This window comes from Telopea speciosissima, chromosome 5, assembly GCF_018873765.1.
Source record: "Telopea speciosissima isolate NSW1024214 ecotype Mountain lineage chromosome 5, Tspe_v1, whole genome shotgun sequence".
NCBI lineage: Eukaryota > Viridiplantae > Streptophyta > Magnoliopsida > Proteales > Proteaceae > Telopea > Telopea speciosissima.
This window is the reverse complement of record NC_057920.1, coordinates 62,008,093-62,031,653: the sequence shown is the minus strand read 5'-3', so window position 1 is coordinate 62,031,653 and position 23,561 is coordinate 62,008,093. Positions and strand designations below refer to the sequence as shown.

Genomic DNA, 23,561 nt, shown 5'->3' with positions numbered 1-23,561 from the left:
CCCCTACTTCCCTGGGAAACCTGTATAAAGGGATTAAGGAGTAAGGGGCTAACATAAGGATTGCATTCCAGCACAGGCTTCTCCATTTTCTAGGCAACCTACGGGTTGTTGTGTTTTTTGATAAAAACAAAACGGTATCTAACAAAGAACTAGTCAATCTGCTTCTAGATATACACCGCCAAACAGTACCTAATGAACGGAATATTTTTTTAAATGATCCACTTGTAAATGACAATGACAATATAAGTTGTAGACTTCCATATTCCTTTTTTGTTTTTTTTCGTGAATTTTCAAATAAATCCATGATGAAAGAAAGCTATGCAGTTTCTGTGGGTAGAAGTGGTCAACAATGGGATGTTGAAAGTAAAGAAATCCTAGACATTTAATAAATTTAAAAAAAAAAAAAAAAAATGGAAAGAAAGAGCTTCTATTGATTTAATATAAGGGAGGATGGAAATTTCATCCTCCCACAGTTCATAGTAAATCTTTTGCCCTTGTCAATGAAAGAAAGAAGATTCAGACCATAAGAGGTTATTTATACCCCACGAAAGACATACAAGGGGCCGGGGAACAAGTGCATGGAAAAGATAACTGAAGCAGCCATGATTCTGATTTTGCTTCTTATTGGTCTTCTTCTATCAGTAGGTGCAGCTGCCATTATTACAGTTCCACCTTCTTTAGCCTTGCCAGGTTGCCAGGAAAAATGTGGAAATCTAACCATACCCTACCCATTTGGCATTGGGGAAGGATGCTTCATGGGTACTGATGAAAGCTATCGTATAACATGCGAAGCCAGGAACGACAGCAGCATCAGAGCTTACCAAGGAATTGGTGTCATTGAGGTCCTTAATATGTCACTAGATGGGCCAGCTATATTCAATAGTAGCTTTCATGCTTATCAATGTTTCAAGTCAAATGGAGAAGAATCAAATTGGGGAAACTACTGGATTGATATGCAAGCTTCACCTTTCAGATTCTCGGCGACTCGAAACAAATTTACGGTGATCGGTTGTGATACCATTGCCAGTATAAGTGAATATGAAGCTGAAGACTTCATGAGTGGTTGTGTTTCTGTTTGCAATGACGTGAAGAGTGTGAGGAATAAGTCTTGTTCTGGTATCGGTTGTTGCCAGACTTCAATTCCTATTAACCTCAAGCGTTTTAATGTGACTCTTGGGAGTGTATATAATCACACCAAGATCTGGAGCTCTAATCCTTGTAGCTATGCTTTCTTGGCTGATCAAGATTGGTTCACCTTCAAAATATCAGATTTTTCTGATGATCGATTTGTCAGTTCGACTATTCCGGTGGTGATGGATTGGGCGATTGGGAATCAAACATGCGAAGAAGCAGTTCGAGATACAAACTCGTATGCTTGTGGCCCAAATAGCTATTGCTCTAATTCGAGTAATGGTCCTGGCTATCGATGTTTCTGCAAAGATGGTTTTGAAGGGAACCCTTATCTTTCTCAAGGATGTCAAGGTAATAATCACTTTTAACTTTAGCTCAATTATTAGTATTTTCCACCTATTCTGCTTGGTCTCTGCGTATTGGTCGATCACTTCATGTTCAATTCAATGGTTGAATGGTTGAACCATTCGAGTCAAACCCCTAGACTCCTAGAGGCTAGAGTGGTGGTCCTATCTTTGTGAGATCGATGCTTCAAAACAACAAGGGGTTTTTTTGTTTTTTTTTTTTCTGGGATCCAGATCCTCTATAGCGTGCTCTCTATAGCAGTTTGTGCGATGCAAACTGAATCACATGTGTAAAGACCATCTTATCCCTGCCCAAATGCCTTACGCGAGAACATCAGACAAGAAATAGGAAGGCTGAAATGATAGAACCGTGAATGTCATTGGCCCATGCTAATGTAGGGGCCACACAACCATTGAAAAAAATTGCATGTTCCCTTGTGTAAATTCCTTTATACCTCATTCATATAATAAATAGTGGAGTTCACATTGACACCATCTGCTATTCTGACTATATGGGTCTCATATAGGAATAATTATCACTTCCAATTCCTCTAATAGGGGGGAGTGAACCCCACCTTGGGCAGTGTTTTCGGGCAGGGGGTAGGGTGATTATTTCTACCCTCATGTGAGGAATTGAAAGAATTGGAGGGGACAGCAAATTGGAGGGGACAATGATTCCTCACATAGACCACATATGGATGATATCATTTCCCAACCCCTTCATCAGTGTAGCGTGCAGATTCCTTTTTACACTGCCCTTATAGAAAACTCTCGTCAAAAAATTATTTTTTGTATTAAAATGAAAATGATTTTTTATAAATAAAAAATTAATGAGAAGTAATTGTGAGGATCATGGATGTATGAGGTTAGTGTTTTCCCATTCAATAAGTTCTTTGCTAACAACCAAAGATGCTAGAGAGAGGGTTTGCAATTTTCAAGTGAGTGCATCTGCTACAACATTAGCTTTATCCGGATGGTATTGAATCGTACAATCATAATCTTTCATCAATTCTAACCATCTTTTTGGTCTCATAATCAGTTTTTTTTGAGTGAATAAGTACTTTTGAGACTTTTTTTTTTTTTTAAACTACATGTCAAAGTTTGAACCGTGGGATTTGTCGTTAGTAAAGTTTTAACACTTTTTTTTTTTAATTTTTGGGTGGTGAGCTAACAAATTTTCATTGTTCATGTATGGGGTGCTGGATTGACAAAGACATAAATGAGTGTGAGAATGGACACAATAATTCTTGCTACCAGAGTGCTATTTGCACCAACACTTACGGGAGTTACAACTGCTCATGTCCACGAGGCTACTATGGTGATGGCTGGGTAAATGGGAGTCTTTGTGCCCGTGATCTGAAATCTCTTTCTTTGATAAGCATTATTATAGGTAATTTTCTTCTTTAATCCTTAAGGTTCCATGTTTTTCCATTTTCCTGGTAAAACCTCTTTCTTTTCCCACTTTTTTTTAGAGCATGATACCTACAAAACGGCAGTAAAAATAGGGGGTGGGCTGGTCATTTCATAGGTGGGGTCCCAAATGACCAAAACCTGTTTTTGGGGTGGTTTTCGACCGCTGGACGCTCCAGCTCCCGCCACAGCTAGAGGAGAGCCAGATCCATACCTACATACCCATACCCATGGTGTAAAAACTTTTCTAACATACCAATAATTGCCACATTGTACGGATGAGATAAAGACATTACTGCTAGTGTTGTAATGACCGTACAAAGATCTGATCCGATTAAAGTGGCTAGTTATATATATAGGATCTTTATCCATGATTTGGGGAAACACTGAAACTACTCCAGGTTTCCATACATCTGTGAAGTTTCTCCCTAATGCAAGCAGACCCTTTCTATTTGTTAAACTAGTTTAAGAAACCGCTAATGAGTTTCCAGTCATTTAGATTAAAAGCACCAATTAGAGATTGAAGTGAAATATTACAGCACAGTTCCAAGCCAGGTTTGGTATTCTTCTACCTATTTTCTAAATCTCTCCTACATAGGAGTCAAGTTTCATCTTTAGTATAGTCTGCCATCAGAAAGTGCACAATAGCTGTAGAGTATTGTATGTATGCATAGACATATATGGGATACACGTTAATACATGTGAAGGTATTTTATTGAAGTAGCTCCGCTACTACATTTGACATCTGACTAGTCTAAATCTTTTTGGTAGAATCTGACAGGTCTGAATCATGACCTCTCTATTCAATAATTAGTACAATTACATTAGTTGCTCCTTTGTGATCAAGTGGTCATGGGTTCGAGTATCTGGAAACAGTCTCTTTATGAAGTAGGGGTAAGGTTGCGTATATTATGATCCTCCCCAGACCCTATAGTGGCAGGAGCCTCATGCACAGGTGTGTAGAAACCATTTTCCCGTTCTTTCTTTTTATCTTTGGAAAATATGTAAGACAATTATCGGTAGATTGTAAGAGAGAGGTGAAGAAGTAATTTGATCCGCATTGACTTACCATTTGTATGTATTTTGGGATTACCCCTACTGTGTTTTTGCTGTATGCCCTTTCTCTTACGACCCTACTTTCCTGTTTAGTTTTTATGTTCTTAATAAATTGATATGGATTATCAAAAAAAATAAAAAAAGAAGAGACACAATTTGATCCATGTGATAGGGTTTTACCCCAAAAGACAGGGTTATGCAAACATTAGACTTCAACATTTGTCCCCGGCCCAAGGGAGGCCAGGCACAAATATGAGATATTGAAACAACCGAATCCTTGTGACCATATTTACATTAAAAATAAATATTAGGAGACAAAAATGTAAAGGTAATTAAATATCTCAGTTATAGTTTGTTTTTTGTGCAGGAATTGGTCTAAGCATTATATTTCTACTGGTCTGCATTTATTTTTCATATTGGGCAATCAAGAGAAGAAGACTCATCAAACTCAGAGAAAAATATTTCCAACAAAATGGGGGTTTGCTATTGCAACAACAAATAGCTTTACATGAAGGTGTTGCAGAAATTGCCAAGATTTTCACTGAAGAAGAGCTAAAAAAGGCTACCAACAACTTCCATGAGAGTCGAATACTTGGCGAAGGAGGGCATGGTACAGTTTTCAAAGGAATATTATTGAACGGCAAAGAAGTGGCAATTAAGAAATCCAAAATAATGGATCAAGGTCAGATTATAGAATTCATAAATGAGATAGATATCCTTTCCCAAATCAATCATAGAAACGTGGTAAAGATCTTGGGATGTTGTTTAGAGACAGAGGTTCCATTGTTACTTTATGAGTTCATCTCCCATGGAACCCTCTCTCAACATATCCATAACAGGAATATTGCAGCTTCTATTTCATGGGGAAACCGTCTAAGAATTGCCACTGAAACAGCTGGAGCACTAGCATATTTGCACTCTTCTCATTCAATACCCATCCTTCATAGGGATGTCAAGTCTTGCAATGTACTACTAGATGATACTTACACAGCGAAAGTATCTGATTTTGGGGCTTCAAGATTGGTTCCTTTGGATCAAACTCAAATGACGACATTAGTTCAAGGGACCTTAGGGTACTTAGACCCGGAATGCTTTCAAACAGGTCAACTAACTGACAAAAGTGATGTTTATAGCTTTGGTGTTGTTCTTGCAGAGCTCTTGACCGGTCAAAAGGCACTTCTACCTGAAGAATTTGGAGAACATAGAAGCCTAGCAATGTATTTTGTTACTTCAATGAAAGATAAGAAACTTCTTCAGTTTCTTGATGTCCGAGTGGTAAATGAGAGAAATAGAGAACAAATTTTGGAAGTTGCTGAGCTTGTAAGAAGATGCCTAAATGTTAAAGGGGAAGATAGGCCAACAATGAAAGAAGTTGCAACAGAGCTTGAATCTTTGAGAATGTTCTTTGAACATACCTCGCCAAAACACATGTATGAGGAAACTGAACACTTCACAGATGAACCATCAACAAGTTCTACCATCAATGCAACTGCTCAAGAAAATTTGGGGGATAGTTCTACTATTAATGCAAGTGGTCAAGGGAGCCTGGGGGATAGTGTTATGCTATCATTACAAATTGGTCGTTGATTATTTAGTTGATTATCCTTGCAAAAATAACAAGCTAGTCATTGTGACCAAGTGGTCATGGGTTCGAGTCTGGAAACAGCCTCTCTGCGAAAACAGTGATAAGGCTGAGTACATTATGATCCTTCCCAGACCCCGCAGTGGCAGGAGCTTTGTGCACTGGGTACGCCCTTTTTTGTTTTTGTAGATGACATGAATATATATCTACTCCTTTGTACCCCCACAGACAGTCTCTATCTCTCTTTCTCTCTCATATTTCCAGTTTATGTTTCTTACTATTTGGTAACAACATTAACTTTAGAACTATTTTTTATGGGAGTGGAATTCCTACATTAGTTATTTTTCACCCATGTTAGACTGAGATTGAATTGAAACTTGTAAGGTTAGATACCACAAAGATTAGGATTCGATACACTAAATTGATTGAAGATATCAAAAACTTTAACCAATAAAAGATGACTCCATGTCTGATCCGTCTAGTCCAGCTTATATATTTATTATAGTTCGGAGTAGACACATTAAGTTGATCGAATTTGATTTTGAGAGTCAAAATAACAGTTGGGACTCAGCATAGTTTTACATTGGAGCCATTGACTATGGTTGGTAAAGTTTTAGAGATTATATTCCATTCATGCTAACTCACTGTAAATCAGATTAACAACTGAAATTTAACGTTTAATGCACTAAAGAAGCTCTAAATGCATTATAGAGATTCTCCACTAATGTGACTTTAATTGATCTTGGGCTGGATTTTTTTGGAGTTGGTTGGGATCGGTCATGTATGGGTTGGTTCTGATCTTGACTAGGCCTTGTGCCTTGTGGACTTGATGGGCTTGGGCATGCATCACCTTCATAGTATGAAACATCATTTATGTGAATTCTTGATTTTTTGAGCTATTAAAACCTAATTAGACTCATAAACATTCAACCAAGATAATTTAAAGATCGATTTCAATAATTAGTTTAACTAGGTTCATAATATATATAACCAACAAGTGTATAGCAAATAGTGTGATCTAGGAAGACTGGCCATCGGTCGGACGTATGTTGAGTACTTAACATCTTCCCAACCGATAAATTGCCACTAACCTAGAGATTTGGGACAGACTAGTCATTACATCTTGGAGTGGATTTAATGCACCTTCTATGAAGGAGGGACACTATTTATGAGTCAGACACCTAAAATTTAGGTAGCGACTTCCGTTTTTCATCTCTCTTCCCCAAGGCGTGGAAACCAGAGGACTTTTTTCAATCCCAAACGTCCACAACCACCCAAATGTGTATGGTCCTCACGCTATATTTGGATTAATTGTGCAATATTCACTTATAATTAGGTCATGAAGAATTTAGCATCCTTTGTCAAGTGATGTAATATTTTAACAATTTTAATAGGGGAAAATAATAAAATAAGATTGGCAAAAGTTTTTCTACGCTGACTAGTACTCTAGAGAGGTTATCCAGTTGTTTTACAATAAAATCTATCTAATTGATCCTATACCGTAGCTCATGTAAATAAATTATAAAGTTAGGGAGTAGATCATGTTTTCGTGTACACCCTCTTTGTAGTCCTCAATAGAATTTTTTTTTTCATAAAAAACTTCATAACATGAATTATTAGTTACAAATAGCAGCAAACATAAACTGGTAGGAGAGAAAGAGAGAGAGAGAGAGAGAGAGAGAGAGAGAGAGAGAGTACATATGATTCATCAACGACCATTCTGTAATGATAGCATGGCACTATCCCCCAGCCTTCCTTGACAACTTACATTGGTAGTCGAACTATCCCCCAGAGTCTCTTGAGCAGTTGCAATGATTGTAGAACTTATTAATGGTTCTTCCAATAAGTGTTCGGTTTCCTCATATTCATGTTGTGTCCATGTGTGTTCATAGAACATTTTCAAAGATTCAAGTTCTATTGCGACTTCTTTCATCGTTGGCCTAGCTTCCCCTTTAACATTTAGGCATTTTCTTGCAAGCTCAGCAACTACCAAAAGTTGTTCTCTATTTCTCTCATTTACCCCTTGGACATCAAGAATACGAAAAAGTTTCTTCTTTTCCATTGAAGAAACAAAATGCATCGCTAGGCTTTTATGTTCCCCAAATCCTTCAAGTGGAAGTGGCTTTTGCCCAGTTAAGAGCTCCGCAAGAACAACATCAAAGCTATAAACATCACTTTTATCAGTCAATTGACCTTTATGGAAGCATTCTGGGTCTAAGTACCCTAATGTCCCTTGAATTAGGTCGTCATTTGAGTTTGATCTAGAGGAACAAATCTTGAAGCCCCAAATTCAGATACTTTTGCCATGTGATTATCATCTAATAGTATATTAGACGACTTGACATCCCTATGAAGGATTGGTACTGAATGAGCAGAATGCAAATACGCTAATGCTCCAGCTGTTTCAGCAGCAATTCTTAAATGGTTTCCCCATGAAATAAAAGCTGCATGATTCCTGTTATGGATATGTTGGAAGAGGGTTCCATTAGAGATGAACTCGTAAACTAACAATGGAACCTCTGTCTCTAAACAACATCCCAAGAGCTTTACCACATTTCTATGATATATTTGAGAAAGGATATTCACCTCATTTATGAACTCTATAATTTGCCCTTTGTCCATTTTTTTGGATTTCTTAACTGCCACGACTTTGCCTCCAAATAAGTTTCCTCTGAAAACCGTACCTTGCCCTCCTTGGCCAAGTATTTGATTCTCATGGAACTTGTTTGTTGCCTTTTCTAGCTCTTCTATGGTAAAAATCTTGGCAATTTCTTCAACACCTTTATGCAAAGCTATTTGTTGCTGCAATAACAAGCCCCCATTTTGTTGGAAAATTTTTTGTCTGAGTTTGATAAGCCTTCTTCTCTTGAATGTCCAATATGAAAAAAATATGCAGACAAGTAGAAATATAGTACTTAGACCAGTACCTGCACAAAACCAAAAAAATAAAAAAAACAAAGTTAGAATGTTCCAAAAATGGACTCTAACACTCAGGATTTTGGCTAGATGTTTACAAGTCCAAAAAGATTCTATTTTTTTTTTTTATAGGTAAATCAATTTATTAGAAAAAGGAAAAAACAATTACAACTCAAAAGCAGCCAATCTCAGACTCAGGAAGAAAGATCCTAAGATTAAGAAGGCCCCAACAACCACTAGGACAAGCCTACAAAGAAGAACAAACCTAAAGCACCAAAAAGATTTTGTTGTTTCAATAGATCGATATCATAAATTTGGGATTTCGGTGTCAGGTACTCAAATCTGTTGCATGCAGAGGAACTCTTTTGGCACAAAAACATATTGAAAAGAGGATTCAAGATGGAGATGTAAAAAAATAAAATCAGCACCTGTTGTTTCCATGAAATAACCAGAGCCAGAAATAGGAAAAATCATATATCAGTTACTAGCACCACTATACTAAAACCCTAGGAGGGGTTTGTGAACCCTAGGATGGTGGGTGAACCATCCCCTATAGGTCGAGGAAAAGTTTGTCCTACCTGAAAAATGGAAAATATAGAACCTTAAGGATTAAGAAAGTAAATTACCTAAAATAATGCTTATCAATGGAGGAGATTTCGGATCACGGGTACAACTACTCCCATTTACCCAGCCATTGCCATAGTAGCCCTGTGGACAAGAGCAATTGTAACTCCCATAGGTGTTGGTGCAAATAGCGATGGAGTCGCAAGAATTATTGTATCCCTTCTCACATTCGTCAATGTCTTTATCAATCCAGCACCCATGCACAGAAATTAAATTTGTAAGCAATGAGAAAGCCAAAATGCATAGTTCACACTATACAACTATTTTTGTTTCGCAAAATACTGACCTCATAGGCAATAAAATCTCATCAAATTATTAATTATGATTAATAATTTTTTTTTGTAAAAACTAAATTTAATATTTTATTCTCCTTAGTTAATGGGATTTTTTATATGAAGATCCCATATGAGGTGTTCAGATAGAAATTTGACTTATAGTAAAGGGTTAGGGAAAAAAGATTATTGTTTTGAAACATTTCACAAAAATAGGATTGAGAGAGACATCTCATCAACTGCTCTAGTGGTTTGACTGAAATGGTTCAAACATTATTTCTCCAGGCCCATCCATCTAGCACATGATGGTGGTATTTGATACAAGTCAGACAAAAACTGATATGCCAAATTGATTTACACCCTATTCATTATCTTCATCGGATTGCAAGTAATTTTTAGAAATATACAAAAAGAAATTTATTATTAAAAGAATTTGGTTAAAAAGTAAATTACTTAACTCTATTACCAAAGTTGGTAATTATATTCTTGAGCATAGTTGGAAAATCAAGTTTTCTGACTCGACTTGTCTTTCAGAAAAACCTGATGACTCGGCCTTGTCAAATCCGGTCAAGGTGAGTTATGTTTTTTTAATTTTTTTAATGCAATAAATATGTATAAATTAGTAAGAAACCAGAAATATATTTGACAAGCAGAAAAAAAAAATCAAGTAATCACATATCAATGCATTTTGAATTTATACCATTGAACAAGAGAATAGAGTTGAGTTGAGGGTTTCTTACTATTTTAGAAAATAGATTTACTATTTTACTCAACTTAGTTTCTAAGTAAACCGTTTTTATGATTTTTTAAAAAACAACTAAACTCATCGAGTTTGTCATTACTCGGGTAAAAATACCGAGTTTTCTTTGACTCGGATGGTTTATGACCCAGTCTCATTTTTCTTTACCATAACCTAGTCTACACGATTCTTGACCAGGTTTTTCGAAAAATTTTGCTTAAACTGAACTCAAGCGACACACCCCAATCAAAACCCAGTTTTCCAACCATGCTAATGATTACAATAATTCACTTGATCAGTATTTACTTAAAGCATATATATATATATATATATATATATATATATATTATTCACAAAAATAAGCTAATAAGGTAATTAATAATTACCTTGGCAACCTCGAGGGAGATAAGGGTTCCCTTTGAAACCATTTTTGCAGAAACATTGATATCCAGGGCCGTTGGTTGAATTAGAGCAATAGCTATTTTGACCACAAGCATACGAATTATGTGTGTCTCGAACTGCTACTTCGCATGTTTGATTCCCAATCACCCAATCCATCACCACCGGAATAGTCGAATCGGCAAAGTTATTATCAGTCGAGAGATCTGATAATTTGAAGTTGAACCAGTCTTGATCAGCCAAGAAAGCGTAGCTACAAGGATTGGAACCCCAGATATTTGTGTGGTTATATATACTCCAAGATTAACGATGAAACGTTTGAGGTTGGAAGGGATTGAAGTCTGGCAACAACCGATTCCAGTACAAGAATCATTTCTCACACTCCCCATCTCACTGCACAACGAAATGCAGCCAAGGGTGAAGTTATTATCCACAGGGTCACTTATGTCTGCATTGTGTCGCATCCAATAGCTATAAACTTGTTTCGGGTCGCTGAGAAGGTGAAAGGTGTACTTCCCATAGTCATCAAGTAGGTTTGCTCTTGTGTTTGTCCTCCACTGGAATTGAAACACTGAAAAGCATAAAAGCTGCTAATGCTTATCTCTGGCACATCAACTGATATATTAAGGACCTCAAGGTCCTTATCAACTCCTATGTAAGCTCTCACGCTGCTGCTGCCGTTCCTGGCCTCGCATGTTACACGATAAGAACTACCATTAGAACCCATGAAGCATCCTTCTCCAACCCCAAATGGGTAGGATATGCTTACATTTCCACATTCCTCCGGGCAGCCAGGCAAGGCTAAAGAAGGTGGAACTGCAACTTTAATGGCAGCTACTGCCCCTAATGATGATGATGATAGAAGCCCAATAATAAGAAGCAAAATCAGGAACATGGTTTCAATTATCTTTTCCCCTTGAATGTCTTTGGTGGGCTATAAATAACCTCAAGTATGTTTTTAGGCAAAGCGAGCCGAGTCAAGTGACTCTCCCCGGACGTGAGCGTACATGAATAACTTACAATCGTTCAAATGAAATATTCTTATAGATTAGATTCCATCTGAATGACTATGAATCGTTCACATACAGTGAAGATTCCTCACTCACAAGAGGACCGGCCTTGCTTATCTTGTCATGGAAGCAATTAGTTAATTGATCATGGAGTTACTGTGTACCTCCTAAGGTATGAAACTTCTTTCATTGACTTGGGGGAAGACTACACAATGAACTGTGGGAGGACGAAATTTCCATCCTCCATATAATAAATGATTACATAAGAATAAATATATCAAGGGCTAGGATTATCCTGAAATTAAGTCTGAAACTTCCCTCCAAGGCAGCAGCATCAGCTCATGGCCGCATGTCTCTGATGACTAATAAATAATATACATGTAACCATTGCTAATAGAGACATTTTCTAAGCCTATATGATGTCATTTGGATTGGATTGGATCGGATCATGAGTAAATTGGATAAAAAGATGAAGACTTGTATTGGTGACGAGTTCAGTCTATTGACTATTATTACAAAAGTCATCCGCATTTGATAGGTGAAGGTGACTTTATAGTCCTTCTTTCACTATCATCGACATAATCTCATTATTATGGTTTATTATCCTAAGTATACATGCATATGCCTATGAGAAAAATAGAGACATGACCAATATTTGCATTTATGGTGACTGACTTGGGAGCCAAGTCACACCGTTAGTGTCTCATACATGTCCCGTCTCTTTGAAATTAAGGTCAAATCATCCACTTGTATGACTTTGACTTCAATCAAGCAAAGGACAAATAAAACTTGCTCGTTTTTGTGGTCAAGTGCTTAACGCACTTGGTAGCTAGTGATGCGTAAAGATCCATTCCTATCAGGAGGTCTTGAGCTCAAGTCTCCTCGTTCACATCCTACATCCCCCTACCTATCAATAAAAATAAAATAAAAAAACTTGTTTGTTTTCTACCCAAGAAACACAAAGCTTGCAGATCGTATTTGATTTCAATTTCAGTAATGATCGATGTCTAGCTTGTTTGGAAAGACTCCTATTGTCTCATAATCATCTCTTCTTTGATTAATTGTTTTTGCTTTGTTAGGGGTTTTTTTTTTTTGCCTTTTTATTGTTAAAGGTCATTAAAGATAGATTAAGAATTAAAGTAAAATTACAAGTGTATAACGAGTAGGCATACTCTTAGCATGACACTTCATGCCATCCGTGTATCTCTCCCATTTTGGTTACCCAATCCCCCTTTATTGTACATACCATTTAGGAAGATTCTCTTGATTGTATATTGATCATACATGTTGGTGGGATTTTGTTCGGATGGAAATGTTGAAGTAAAGTTACTTTTTCCAAGAATAGTAACCAAAGTTCCACAAATTTGATAGGACTTTGGATAGACTAGGGGTGGGAATTTGAAATGCCACATTAGGAGACAAAGCATTTAATGATATTCTCTAAGTTTTTGTAAGTTCATCACCCGAGGACAATCAAACAAGGTTGGATTGGTATTTTGAAGTGTCACATCAATATTTTCCCACCCCAATTCTTCCACGTCACGTAAGCCTCCTCTAAACAATCAGAGTCTTATTGGTTCAGTGTCCGTGTAGATTTTTTCTTATATTGTCCTCATAAGAAATCCTCCCTAAAAAATAAAATGTAAAGCAAACAGCTCGTGGCACTTAAGAGGCTTACAATGAAATGAGTAATGGTGATTGGTGAAGGGAAAAGAGGTTATTTCCACATTGGGGGTAGAGGTAAAATAATTAGAGCCAATATCATTATCCAAAGGGCAGAAAAGGTTTAAACCAGAAGGATTGGATGTCATTCCTTGTTGGAGAAGTTATAGCATTTGATTGAAGACCATCCACTTGCATGACTTTGACTTCAATCAAATAATGGACAAAGCTTGCTCGTTTTCTACCAAACAAAACAAGACTAGCTTACGTGCTCGTCGTAGTTTTCTTTTGTAGAGTGAATCTAGCTGGTCTATCTTTAAACCATTCTAAAGTAATTGTCGCCCTCAGCTCGTCATCATCGCGAATTTTTATCCTCTCAATTACACTACCCGTATTTGACGTTAAGTTACATCTAATAGAGGGAGGTAGACCCCACCTCGAGCAGTGTGTTTGAGCAAGAGATAGGATAGTCATTTCTATCAAAGATGTACTTGATGTCATGTACGGGCAGTGTAATTGAGAGGATAAAGATCCCACCATGGCTTACGGGTTGGTTGCTCTTTCCTTCGGCTTTCTCGTGCTTAGTTGTATTGTCTCAATCTGATTGTTATGTGGCTTCCTCATCCTTATTGTCAAAATTCTTTTTAGGATTGTAAGTCAATTTATTCGGCAAAAACCCCACCATGAGTCGAACACTTTATTTGGAGATGTTGGGCCGAGTTCTTGAGTTTGTAATTTTAATGAAAAGATGAACATTTTGTTGTCAACCAATCTTTTATTTGTTCAAGTTTTTAATCTCTACAATTAAGGTAGTATGTCGATTCTTTTTAAATATTTAATATTTTTGGTTTCTAACGATTTTAAAATCTCAGTTCAATCTAAGTTTAACAGGAGGTGAAAAAAGATTAAGATATCAAAAGTAAAAGCTAGTTAGAACATGTGGATATATAATCTTACTATGATACTATTTTTCATACTTGGAGTGACAGCACTACAGCAGTAACTAATTAAGAACCATATAATATCCATTTCTACATCAGTCATAGAAAGCCCAAGTTCTATAATATCCTCAAACACTAAGGAAATTAACATTTTATGCAGCAGCATGCAGTGTGATCTTCTGCTGCAGCTCCTCTTTCTTTGCGTCCACAATCTTGTCCACTGGCTTGCCTTCTTTCAGGAAAATGAAGGTTAGCATAGCCTCCACTGCCCACTCTGTTGCAACAGTCTTCAGTTCATCCACATCCACCTTGAGAAAAATGACATTATTAGGCAGCTTCTTGGCCAGCCCTGCCAAGATAGGGGAAATAATACGGCATGGTCCACACCATGAAGCAGTAAAAACAGCCACCACCAGTTTCTTGGATTCGTTTCCCTTTTGAAGCTGCTCGTTCCAAGCCTCAACGGTGTGACAACCGATCACTTCTCCCTCTTCTGCCATTTCCTCTTCAGCACTTTTTGTCCTGAAAATTATAAAAAAATTAAGAACAAATCTCACCAAACAACAAGATAACAGAGATTATAGTCCCAGAGCTTCTTGGTGTCATGAAACTATCCACTCCCCACATATATATAGAGGATGTGTAGTGCGCAGTGACAACAGTAGACCTTACATAGAATCAGTGATCAAGAACTCGATCGAAACCTGTCGAAACTGTTGAGTTGTCTCGGTTTCCACGATGAGTTGTGCACTTTACCTCATTATAAGTCACAAGTGAATCAGAACCTAATTATAATGGATGGATTAAACTTACAGCCTTAAATGTCATTACTTTTGAAATGTTCATAGGAGCGGTATTATTTTTGAGAACTGGTGGCTTCCCTCTCACAGCCCCCCTGCCTTCAATGTTGTAGGAGATGCTTACGTTACTCTAGCCACTACGTGTTTGTAGGATGTAAATGGATCAGATTTGGCTCAGATAGTGCTATATCCGTATCCACATTCGATTAATGTTTGGACGGATTCGGATAGTGCTAAATGGATACGAAATGGATATTTTCTCCATTTACATGTAAATATAGCTTTTCGAATAATTATGGTCTATCTGTATCCGCATCCGTTTAGCTTTCGGACGGATTCGGATAATGCTAAACAGATACTAATACGGATACAAAAACGGATTTCAACTATTCATTTACACCCCTACATGTTTGTCAATATATGCTTACATTACTCTTAACCATTATCGCATAATCGCGTATTCTCTCATGGTCCTTAATTTTAAAGATTCTATTTTTCAACTTGCAAGTTTAATTGAGTTGAAATTTTATGTAAAAATAAACTTGAAATTATACGTATAAATGATTCTAGCCATCCATTTAATTTGGGCCAATCCAATTTGCAATGTGCCATATGCTTGAGCCTTTTTGACAAGCTTATTAAAAAGACTCGAAAAATTATTTTATCATATGTAATTTTTTCTTAAAAAAAAAAAAAAATTTGAGTGCATCTTGTCACCAAAGCAGTGGAGTGAGAGTTGCAACCTTTTAATTTTCTAGTCTTAATTCCAAAAGTGATTTGATATAGAGACAAAAAAGGGTTTCAAAAATATTTAAAAATATAATCTATCAAATACATATGTGAAACGATAGAATTTATCCCATTGAAGAAAAAAAAATTATTATTTAAAAAAAAATAAAGATTACAACTTTTTCATTTAATTTTTCTAATAACAAGATGGGTAAGAGAACGCTACCTGGTCATGTAGCACCTGCACCGGTGTATGAGCCAATCCGAACACATGCAGAGGAACAAATATGATTAGAATTTTTTATTTTCAAGACAGTATTTTCGCACCACGCAACCAGATAACGTTTTTTTTCCCTAACAAGATTTTCCCTTTAGAAAGTATTACTAATAATACGATAGTACATAATCTGATCAAATCAAATTCGAATCCCAATATAAGGATTCAAAGTCAGATCACTATATCAGTGATCCATTGGATCAGATTGAGCAATTTCTGATTGGTATTGGGTCGGATCAAAGATGATCAAACTTTGATCGAACCTGTTTATAGGAGTAGGTCGTAGGGTGCTATCATAAGTAATATTGCATTCCAGCATAGGCTTCTCCATTTTCTTGGTCAGTCTGCTTCTGGATACACACACACACTATTTACTAGGATGATCTTGAGATGATCTTCCAGAGTAAAGTGTCTATGTATTTCCTCCTTCCTCTCTCTCTCTCTCTCTCAACTAGAGTCGGTAATGTGGAATGCTAGGAGCTTGACTTGACTTGCTTTGCCAAGTCTAATGGCTAGAAGACTTTGCTGAAGACCATAAAAAGATAGGAAATATCTTCAATTATTGAGAAAATTCACTCCAACCTAAGCAAAACTACCTACCAAATAGAAATCTCATTAATTTCCTCTTGGTCTATGAAATCCAGTCGAAGGAAAATTTCCAATTTTACAAGTTATATTAATAGGGGGTGGGTCAGCTTGGTGTGAGATGGATTGAATTGAACTAATAAGTGAGTCATTAGCTCAAAAAGAAAGAACACCTGGTTTATTCTCAGGAGTGTGATGATTCGACCCCGCCATCAAAATGTGAACTTTTATTATTCTTATAGAAAATAAGAATAATATAAGGGAGGATGGAAATTCCATCCTCTCCCAGTTCATTGTGAAGTCTTTACCCAAGTCAATGAAAGAAGATTTGGAGTTCAAACCATAAGAGGTAACTCCATGATCAATTAATTAAGGGTAAATTATACGTCACCCCTTGGTTTTCAAACGAAACTAAGATCACCCCTTGATTTTTAAAAAAATTCAAATCATCCCCTAGTTTAGACCCCAATGTGATAAATTAGTCCATAATGTTAGTTTTATGCAGTTAAGTGATGATGTCACCCAGTTAAATAAATTTAAATCCTAAACTACCTTTTTGCAATATATAATAAATTTAATTCTAATGTTTTAGTACAAGGGTAAAATAATCCTTTCACACCAATCACTAACAACAGAATAACACTGTTAGTGTAGAGGGGATGATTTGAATTTTTCAAAAAATCTAAGGGATGATCTGATTTTCTTTTGAAAACCAGAGGGTGACATGTAATTTATCCATTAATTAATTGCTGCCATTACCGACAGGGTAATGCCTTCTTGCTTAAAGCCTTAAGGTTATTTATACCCCCACGAAAGACATTCAAGGGGAATAAGTGAATGGAAAAGATAAGTGAAGTAGCCATGATTCTGATTTTGCTTCTTATTGGTCTTCTTCTATCATTAGGTGCAGCTGCCATTATTACAGTTCCACCTTCTTTAGCCTTGCCTGGTTGCCAGGAGGAATGTGGAAATATAACCATACCCTACCCATTTGGGGTTAGAGAAGGATGTTTCAAAAATGATAATTATCTTATAACTTGCGAGGCCAGGAAAAGCAGCAGCGTCAGGGCTTACCAAGGAACTGGAGGCATTGAGGTCCTAGAGATGTCACTTGATGGATCAGTTAAATTCCATAGTCCATTTCATGCTACTCAGTGTTTCACTTCAACTGGAAATCAAACAATTGGGCTAAGCTACTCGATGGATGTGCGAGCTTCACCTTTCAGGTTCTCAGCAACTCGAAACAAGTTTACAGTGATCGGATGCGACACTATTGCTGACATAATTGAGTCTCAGGATCAAAACTTCATGAGTGGTTGCGTTTCGGTGTGCAATGACATGAAGAGTGTGAGGAATGGGTCTTGCACTGGAATCGGTTGTTGTCAGACTTCAATCCCTTTCAACCTCAAACGTTTTAAGGTGACTCTTGGGAGTATATATAATCACACCAGGATCTTTAGGTCCAACCCTTGCAGCTACGCTTTCTTGGCTGATCAAGACTGGTTCACCTTCAAATTATCAGATGTCTCTTCGGCTAATAGCTTTGCCAATTCGATTATTCCGGTGGTGATGGATTGGGCAATTGGGAATCAAACATGCGAACAAGCAGTTCGAGATACACACTCGTATGCTTGTGGCCCAAACAGCCATTGTTCTAATTCCATTAACGGCCCTGGCTATCGATGTTACTGCAAAGATGGTTTCGAAGGGAATCCTTACCTCCCTCAAGGATGCCAAGGTAAAATTTCTTAGCTTTTACTGAATTCTTACTTCTTGTTCATTATGATTTGTCTCGATCAGTTACCTCCTTGATCAATCTGTAAAATGGATGGACTCACAGGTTGAATAGTAGAAACATTTGAGTCAAACCGCTAGAATGGCTAATAGGAACTCCCCCCGTCTAGTGGAAAATTACCCATTGTTTTTGTGAGTCTAACCCAGTGGCTGATTTTCGTCAAGTTTGAAACTTCAGCTCCTATTGATTCTTGATCGTCGCTTAAATCTGATGCTCAAGGAAGACCAAGATTGCGGTGGTGTTAGTTTGGCTTTTCTGTTCTATTATTTATCTCTAGTCTGCTTTTGATCTCCTACTGATGGCAATGCCGTAGTTGGGGTTCTTATTTGGCGGTTCTTGTTTGGTGTTTCTGATTTTTTCTAGTTTTGATTATAATTTATTGTTTCTCTTTTTAATATACGTACATGACTTTTTAGCGAAAAGAAAATAGGATCTCCCCGTCTGTTATAGTCCCCTTCTTCACTTGGGAGTCCCTCCATCTAGGGCTGTAAACGGATCGGATTCGGCTCAGATAGTGCTATATCCGTATCCATATCCGTATCCGCATCTGATTAGCTATCGGACGGATTCTGATAGTGCTAAACGGATACGGATAGGATATTTTATCCATTTACATGTAAATATAGCTTTTCGGATAGCTATAGCCTATCCGTATCCGCATCCGTTTAGCTTTCGGACGGATTCGGATAGTGCTAAACGGATATGGACACGGATAAGGTAACGGATTTCGGCTATTCATTTACACCCCTACCTCCACCTAATAGTTTGAACTTTTGGAATGGAAACTTTACATGATATTAGAGTGGGTTAATTTTCACCGTAGCTGTAGTACAAACTACCACACATGGGGGGGGGGGGGGCGGATTGTTGAGAGATTAGCCCTACATCGGCTACTAGCAAACCTATACCACCCCTTATACATCTGGGAGTCCCTCCACCTAAACGCTGTCTTAAATTATAGCTAACATATTAATGATATGTTATTACATTGTGGGCTTATGGATTTATGAGGTAAGTGTTTTCAAAACTATAATGAATGTGAAGTGTGAAGTCTTTGGTAAAGCTAATTATCAAATTTTTATTGTTCATGTGTATCGGTGCTGGATTGACAAAGATATTAATGAATATGAGAAGGGACGCAATAATTCTTGCTATAAGAATGCTATTTGCACCAACACGTACGGGAGTTACAACTGCTTCTGTCCTCAAAGCTACCATGGCGATGGATGGATGAATAAGTCTCGTTGCACCCGCAATCAGAAATCTCTTCCATTGATAAGCATTATTGTAGGTAATTTTCTTCTCTAATCCTTAAGGCTCCATGTTTTTCCGTTTTCTAGGTAAAATCTCTCTCTTTCCCCATTTTTTTGAGAATATGATACCTACATACCCATGGTGTAGAAACTTTTCTAACATGTCAATTTTAAATGCCAATATTTGCTAAACACTTTTTGAGAATGAATTCCAAATAGATTTGGTATTTCCTAATTTATTTTGGATAAGTAATTCTTTATTAAAACAGACCACGAAAAATAAAACAAAAAAAGGAAGGGGTGAGGAAGGAAGAATATCCAAAAACAAAATCACACTAAAAAGGGGAATATATAACACCAAGGAGGGGAAGCTTCCTCCAACACCCCAAAGGGGCCAATAGACCAACAGCCCTACAAACAAGAAATTCCAGCTAAGATATATCTGCACCAAGAGAATTTAAAACCCCTAGAGTACACACACACGTCTAACAGTCAATCCAGTACCATGCCCTGATGTCTAACTTGCAATTTAGGGTCCAATTCAATGTCAATCCGGTCCGGCCTTGCCCAATCAAGGCCGGGCCGGACTAGGATAAACTCTAGCAAGGTTGGGTCTAGGTCGAGTGTTTCTTAGGCCCTGGCAGGGCCGGGTTGAGTTTGGGTAGACTTTAAAACCCCTAGAGTGCACACACACACATGCATGTCTAACATGGAATTCAGGGTCAATCCGGTCACGCCAGGCCGGACTAGGATAAACTTTGGCAGGGTTGGGCCTGGGTCGAGTGTTTCTTAGGCCCTGGCAAGGCCGGGCTGGGCTTAGACCTGGGCCGACTTTAAAACTTCTAGGGTACACGCACACACATCTAACATGCAATTCAGAGTCCAATTCAGGGTCGATCCGGTCCAGCTCTGCCCAATCAGGGCCGGGTCGGACTAGACTAGGATAATCTCTGGTAGGATTGGGTCTGGGTCAAGTGTTTCTTAGGCCCTAGCAAGATCGGACTGGGCTTGGGCAGACTTTATGACCGCTAAGATTGGGCTGGAGTTTTAACATGCCGGCCTAGCCCGCCGTAAACAGGTCCATACCATCTAGAATCCATATTCTTTTAGAATTTTTTTTTTTGTGCCAAAAATAGTTTCTCCGCAATCAACATATTTGAAAACTTGACCACCAAATCCGAAATGAAGTCATCCCTTCCATCCTCTGTCCCAAACTCATAGGCTTGAACAGTTCGGTGTAAACCACTCTTTTTAAGTCTGTCAATGTAACCAAAAGAGTCTCTATTCGATCTCTTCAAAATGGAAGTGATCAGGTGAGAGAGCTTCAGGTCTATGAATTGGCTTCCTCGAATCCAACATTGTCAAATAACTTCGTTAAATTCAGGGTGGGAAGTCCAGGATTCAATGTAATTGAAAACTTAGGGCTAAGCTTTTACTTGTAATGTTTGACCAAAAGATGACTATGATCTGGAGACCATTTTTTGCATTAAAAATAATATTTAAGGAGACAAAAAGGTAAAAGTAAAGATCTCAGTTAAAGTTCGTGTTTGTGCAGGAATTGGTCTAAGCATTATATTTCTACTGGTCTGCATTTATTTTTCATATTGGGCAATCAAGAGAAGAAGACTTGTCAAACTCAAAGAAAAATACTTCCAACAAAATGGGGGTTTGCTATTGCAACAACAAATAGCTTTACAGGAAGGTGTTGCAGAAACTGCCAAGATTTTCACTGAAGAAGAGCTAAAAAAGGCTACCAACAACTTCCATGAGAGTCGAATACTTGGCGAAGGAGGGCATGGAACAGTTTTCAAAGGAATATTATTGAGTGGCAATTAAGAAATCCAAAATAATGAATCAAGGTCAGATTATAGAGTTCATAAATGAGATAGATATACTTTCCCAAATCAATCATAGAAATGTGGTAAAGATCTTGGGATGTTGTTTAGAGACAGAGGTTCCGTTGTTAGTTTATGAGTTCATCTCCCATGGAACCCTCTCTCAACATATCCATAACAGGAATATTGCAGCTTCTATTTCATGGGGAAACCGTCTAAGAATTGCCACTGAAACAGCTGGAGCACTAGCGTATTTGCACTCTTCTCATTCAATACCCATCCTTCATAGGGATGTCAAGTCTATTAATATACTACTAGATGATAATTATACAGCGAAAGTATCTGATTTCGGGGCTTCAAGATTGGTTCCTTTGGATCAAACTCAAATGACAACATTAGTTCAAGGGACCTTAGGGTACTTAGACCCGGAATGCTTTCAAACAGGTCAATTGACTGACAAAAGTGATGTTTATAGCTTTGGTGTTGTTCTTGCAGAGCTCTTGACAGGGCAAAAGCCACTTCTACCTGAAGAATTTGGAGAACATAAAAGCCTAGCAATGTATTTTGTTACTTCAATCGAAGACAAGAAACTTCTTCATTTTCTTGACGTCCGAGTGGTAAATGAGAGAAATAGAGAACAAATTTTGGAAGTTGCTAAGCTTGTACGACGATGCCTAAATGTTAAAGGGGAAGATAGACCAACAATGAAAGAAGTTGCAACAGAGCTTGAATCTTTGAGAATGTTTTTCGAACATACCTCGTCAAAACATAAATATGAGGAAACCAAACGCTTCACAGATGAGGCATCAACAAGTTCTACAGTCAATGCAACTGCTCAAGAAAATTTGGGGGATAGTTCTACTATTAATGCAAGTTGTCAAGGGAGCTTGGGGGATAGTGTTATGCTATCATTACAAATCGGTCGTTGATTATTTAGCTGGTTATCCTTATCCTTATGGCCTTAAGAGATGTATATATAGTTTATTATATGATATATTTAAGCTTATGAGGAATTTTGAATCTGTATGCTTTGTTAACAAAACAAGGGGTCAGGTGACTATATCCCATAAATGTTGAAACCATTTTATTTTTATTATTTATATTTTGGTACAACATTTTATTTTTTTAATGAATTTTCTTTTTACATAAAATAAAAACACATCATTTTTTTTTTTGGGCAAGTAAAATAATAACACACCATTGACCGGCAAACACACACACAACTGAATCAACTGATTGTTGGGTCGACTGGCCATTTCAAATTGACCAAAATGTTCTGACATATCAACCATGCAATCAACATCAATGTTTAAGAATCTGAATTGGGATTGGACCGGTCATAGACAATTCTGATCCACATCAGATTAAAATCTCCTAAATCAGTTCAAATCCCCTTAAGAACACCATAACCCTGAATAGAATCTATCCTATTCTATGAGGAGAGGGAGATGTGAATCAAGAGACTTTTAACTCAAGACCTCCCGGTAGCAATGGGCTTCCACACAACACTTACTACCAAGTGCCTAGCTCACTATCTGCAAGCTAATGCCCTTAACCAATCAATGAATTGAACAACAATGATTTAACCAAAAAAAAAAAAAAAAAGAATCCAATAATAAAGTCCATACCGGCCCACTAAGAGTTTCTTGATTATATGCTAGATCCAATCAGAGAGTTAGCAATTTTTTAACGATAACATCTTAATATTGTCCTGATCACCCCGTGCTTAGTCCATATAAGCATGTAGGGTCTTTTTTTTTTTTGGTGAAGGGGTGTTTTACAGTTTTACTGCCCTTTTCCTCACATAAACTACTAGATTTATCTTCCAAATCCAATCAAATTCCAAGCTTCACCAGTACTAATGGATTTCTGGGCCAAATTAGCAAATCAACCCCTAAATATGCAAGTTCGTCACAGAACTTCAGATTTACCTGCCCATTCTAACATGATTGAGGCTTCACCTTACTCTGGTCTTTGTATTCAATTGGTCCTGACCTTTACTAATCATGGTTAACCTCCAAATCAAATCTAAGTTAAAAACCATTCTAAATCATTAATCATCTTAACCTCTTGCAATTTTTAACTCCAAGATCATAACACGGTATTGATAATTTTAAAAACACCAGTCAAATCAATTAGGGATGGGGTCTATGGGGAGAAAGAAAGTGCAGGAACCTGTAGGACAAAAACCCATCCATTTG

At 37.4% G+C, this 23,561-nt stretch overlaps 1 protein-coding gene and 1 pseudogene across 1 annotated transcript in view; one reads left to right on the top strand and one right to left on the bottom strand.

Moving 5' to 3' along the window:
• Nucleotides 1–724: 724 nt before the first annotated feature.
• Nucleotides 725–22,289, top strand: LOC122663206 (annotated as a pseudogene).
• LOC122661700 (thioredoxin H-type-like) overlaps nt 14,186–23,561 on the bottom strand; it is a 14,143-nt gene continuing 4,767 nt past the window's right edge. Inside the window, exon 2 of the mRNA XM_043857194.1 lies at nt 14,186–14,608. Coding sequence (XP_043713129.1) covers nt 14,239–14,586 — 348 coding nt within the window. The 5' untranslated portion in view covers nt 14,587–14,608 and the 3' untranslated portion in view covers nt 14,186–14,238. The remainder of the gene's footprint in view (nt 14,609–23,561) is intronic.